The following is a 4,485-nucleotide window of genomic DNA, read 5'->3' as shown; positions in this document are numbered from 1 at the left end:
GGATGTCAGCGCCATCTTGTAATGGCTATGTGAGGCGGCGCTCCACAGGAGAGGCTTGCGTATGCAGCTCACTTGGAAGAGTGGTGGCCTCTCATGAACCAAGCCCCTGGTTCGATCCCAGTACTTCTTAAGATGGATGTGATGGTGCCCATACCCAAGAGGCAGAGACAGGAGGATCAGCAGTCCAATGTCATCCTCTGCTATGTAATGAGTTTGAGGCCAGCCTGGGCTACAAGAGACAGATCATGAGTCAAAAAAAAGGCTAGAGAGATGGTTAGTGGTTAAGAATTCTTGCTGCTCTTACATAAGACTCTCACAACCACTTCTAACTCTACTTCTAGGGGAGCTGGTGCCCCCCTCTGGCCTCTGTAGGGACCTGAACTCATGTGCACAGACCCACACACAGACAGACACAGACATATAAATAAAAATTTTAAAAAAGCGTCAAGATGTTAATGCTATAAAGTACTTGGTAGAGGTTGTGGTCTTGCTCTGCCATCATTGACTCTCAACGAGTGTGGTCATCACTGGCTAAGCAAAGCTCTTCTTCCTTACTAAAATTCTTTAATGTTTTTGTGTTACTAAACATGGAATCTGTTAATAATGCAGATTGACTATCTGTAACCCTCATGCAAACACTGTTCCCCTCAGAGCCTGCAAGGTTGTAGAAGCCGTGGCTTTTGTCTTATCTCTGTTTGGGCCATTTCCTCCGTCGCCAGACTCCTGCACTATAGCCACATTCAGAAGGAGCTCAGCAGTGACTTTACCAAACGTTCGGGAGAGCAGGACTCTGGGGTCCCCTGCTAGATTTTACTATAGTTCAGGCTGGCTTAGAACTCACTGTATAGCCTAGGCTGGCCTCAAACTCTCAGCAATCCCCCTGCCTCAGCCTCCTGAGTGCTAGGATTATAGGTGTGAGCCACCGTGCCCACCTTCCCTGTTGCTTTTTCCAGCGTCTGCACATGTTGCTGACAGAGGCAAACTGTCAGGGACTGTTAGCTGGAAGTGGCAGAGGTCTTAGAACACTTGGACTTCAGCTGAGTAATACTCAGAGTGTCTGTTTGGTAGGCTTTTGTTTGTTTTCTTTTTCTTTTCTTTCATGTGTATGGGGGAGGGGTATTGAGAATCCAACCCAGTACCTTATGTACTAAGCTAAAAACCCATTCCCCTAAATGTGACCTTTCTGGGACAGAGGCTAGTGTGATCATGTTCAGTAAAAACTCAAGTGCCTGGTATTCTTAATTGACAAAAAAAAAAAAAAAGAAAAGAAAAGAAAAGAAATACACACACACACACACACACAAAAGCATATGAGTGACAGTCTCACTTTCATCTCTTGCCATCTCTTCTACCTCAGTTCAACAGGCGTCATCACTGTCGCCGCTGTGGGCGCCTAGTGTGTGGTTCCTGTTCCACTAAGAAAATGGTGGTGGAAGGCTGCAGAGAAAACCCCACACGCGTGTGTGACCAGTGCTACAGTTACTACAACAAAGAGTGAGTGTCCTGCAGTAAGTCTGACGCCTCCCCAGGGTCCTCACTGTTTCATCAGTATTACACTGCATTACACCACAGAGATGTTTGATTTAACATGTACACTGCTGTGTCATTAATTGTATTGTGAAATGCTTATTAATTGTATTGTGAAACGCTTATAGGATGAGTGGCTTTGTCAGAGACACTTTGAAGATGGGAAGTACAGATGAGAAGGGAGTGTTCAGAGCTCTCACAGGCTGGGGTTTTTGTTTGTTTTGTTTTCTCCTAAAATCAAAACACTTTGGTCCTCAGCCCTTCCACACACTGATGTCACCATCTCACCTTGTCATCTCTCCTGTTACCTGGCCAAGTACTTGTGCTTCATGTGACTCCAGCTGGACTCAGAACGACATGTCCATACCCGCTGAATGTGTGGGCTCATTTGCTCTAGCTCTATACTGGGTAGTCACCTTGGCTTGTTACTCACAGGCAAGCCCTTACACTCTCCTGCACATGGTTAACCTCCAGATAAATTTTGGCAACTGCCCCTCTCTCTAGCAAGGCAGATGGATGAAGAAGATGTTTTGTGAGTCATGGTGACTTAGGGTTTTTTTTTTCCTACTGCTTTTCATTGAGAGTGTGAAGTGTAAGGTTCTTAGGGCACCTGGGGAAAATCTGCTATGCAAAAGCAAAATTACTTTAGAGTCTCAGGTTTTATTTTATTTAGCAGACTTAACTAGATTTTGTATTCTACTCAGTAGCATTTTTGGTCATTATTTGCTGTAAGTATTGACTGCACAGGAATGATGGCATGTCATATGCATTGAAGAGTTCCTGAAACCCTAACACACCACTCCCCACCTCCCCTGTCAGGAGTAGGGGACAGTGATTACCCAAGCACCATCCTGATGGGGTTTTAAGTGAGCAGTCAGTGTTAATGGGGGGAGGGTCTTTTTCCAGCAGTCACTCTGTAATATTTGCATTACCCTAAGGGAACCTCATTCTACTAGGGAGACAGCCAATAAACCCACCACAAGGTGATTGGCTGAGTGCAGCGGTGATGGAACACACAGATTGGCCCAGGGAGTTGAGAGAATCCCCTGGAGGTGACTCTAGGAGATGAATCTTAGCGAATGAGGAGTCTGGTAGAAAAGTGACCTAAGAAAGAACAAAACAGAAAAAGAAAAGTTATTCCCAGAGAGAGGAGTAGCCCAGCGTGAGCAGAGGCAGGAGAAAATGTTAGCCATTTGAGGGACTGTGCGTAGGTAGATGCAGGCAGTCCAATGCAGAAGACTTACTGGCATGAGACTTTGGCCTGCTTCCTGGGGCCATGGACTGCAGTGGATCAGCATGTTCCTTATACACATTGTAAACTTGGCCCTTGATCAGAACTGATGGTAGTGCAAGGGCTCCCTTACGGCCTGAGGACAAGTCATGGGTAACAAGAAATGGCTAAAGAAGCGGTCATGCCAGAGCTCAGAAGCCTTCGTTCTGAACCACAAATGAATACTTCAACCTGAGCAGCTTCTGAGGAATTCTTCTCTGTGTAGCCCTGGCTGTCCTGGAACTCACTCAGTAGACCAGGCTAGCCTCGAACTCAGAAATCCACCTGCCTCTGCCTCCCAAGTGCTGGGATTAAAGGCATGCGCCACCACTGCCCAGCCTGAGGAATTCTTAAGCAGAAGCACAATATGACCACATTTGAATTTCTGAAATCTTGCTACAGCCACAAGTAGAGGCTAGGTGGTCAGAGTCAAGGAGAGTTATTGCAGGATCATGGCAAAGTTATTATAGATGCCAGCAAAAAATTATGAGGTATCCTTCAGACACAGAGAGAGGTGGGGACATTTAAATGAATATGAAGGAAAACATTTAACTGGGGCTGGCTTACAATTTGGAGGTGTAGTCTATTATCATAGCAAGAAACATGGCAGCATCCAGTCAGGCATGGTGCTGGAGAAGGAGCTGATAGTTCCACATCTTGATCCTCAGGCAGCAGGAAGAGACTAAGACACACTAGGCCTGGTTTGCACTTCTGAAACCCCAAAACCTATTCCAAGTGACTTCCTCCAACACCACCACACCTACTCCATCAAGGCCACACCTCCCAGCAGTGTCAGTCCCATGAGCCTATGGGACTCAAACTGTCACACTGATCAATGACTACTCGAACAAATGTCAGTTTCATTGATGGCTGAGGCCTTTTGTTTCTCTCTGTTTCTAGTGCACCAGAGGAGAGCCCATGCCGGTCAGAAGGTAAGGCTGAGCTTGTTCCTGTGTCTCTGTTGTCAGGATGCAACGCATGACCGTGGGGCAACTCAATCCACTTGGTTCAGGAATGGAACATCATGGCTTTTCTATCAACCTGTCTCCTTGACATCCCTCAATATGTAGAGAACCTCCACAAGAACCTGTATCTAGGCCCATTAGCTCCTAGCACTGGGAAGGCCAACAACCAAGGACTTTGGCTTTTAGCTTTTAGTAGGTGACACTATCCACCGCCACCCCAGCTCTCTCCTCCATTTTCCTTTGTCCTTTATCCAGTGCTTTGTCCTTCCTTCAGGAGACGACTGTCAGCAGTTTAGTCAGTGCCTTTCCACAGCAGCTCAGTTTCCAGTGGATGAGCCATGTCTTTCAGAGTTTCTTGTGTGAAGGAAGCATCACAGTCATGTCACAAATGCTGTGACATTGATTCCGGGCCTGTGCATGGGGAAGGGGACCTGAGGTGCCTGACAGGCTTTCCTAGAGAACACAAAAGGAGAGAGGGGAGAGTGCAGTCAAGAACTCTCTGCTCTCACAGAGACCCAGGTTTGGTTGTCACCACCCAAACCGAGTAATTCTCAACTGCCTGAGCTAATTCCAGGCAATCCGATGCCCTCTCCTGGCCTCTGTGGGCACGTGTACACACATGCACACACACACACACACACACAAACTCATGCAGGCACACACACAAACAAGTAAATAAGTCTTAAGAAAAGAAAACAAAAGAAAAGAAAAGGGACCAAGGAG

At 46.6% G+C, this 4,485-nt stretch overlaps 1 protein-coding gene across 1 annotated transcript in view; it reads left to right on the top strand.

Moving 5' to 3' along the window:
- Zfyve26 (zinc finger FYVE-type containing 26) overlaps window positions 1–4,485 on the top strand; it is a 69,447-nt gene that overhangs the window by 44,634 nt on the left and 20,328 nt on the right. Inside the window, 4 exon segments of the mRNA XM_021201422.2 lie at window positions 1,358–1,494; window positions 3,698–3,762; window positions 3,765–3,803; window positions 4,037–4,119. Coding sequence (XP_021057081.1) covers window positions 1,358–1,494; window positions 3,698–3,762; window positions 3,765–3,803; window positions 4,037–4,119 — 324 coding nt within the window.

The sequence above is a fragment of the Mus pahari genome, chromosome 7 (assembly GCF_900095145.1).
Source record: "Mus pahari chromosome 7, PAHARI_EIJ_v1.1, whole genome shotgun sequence".
Taxonomy (NCBI): Eukaryota; Metazoa; Chordata; class Mammalia; order Rodentia; family Muridae; genus Mus; species Mus pahari.
This window is presented reverse-complemented; position numbering and strand designations above follow the sequence as displayed.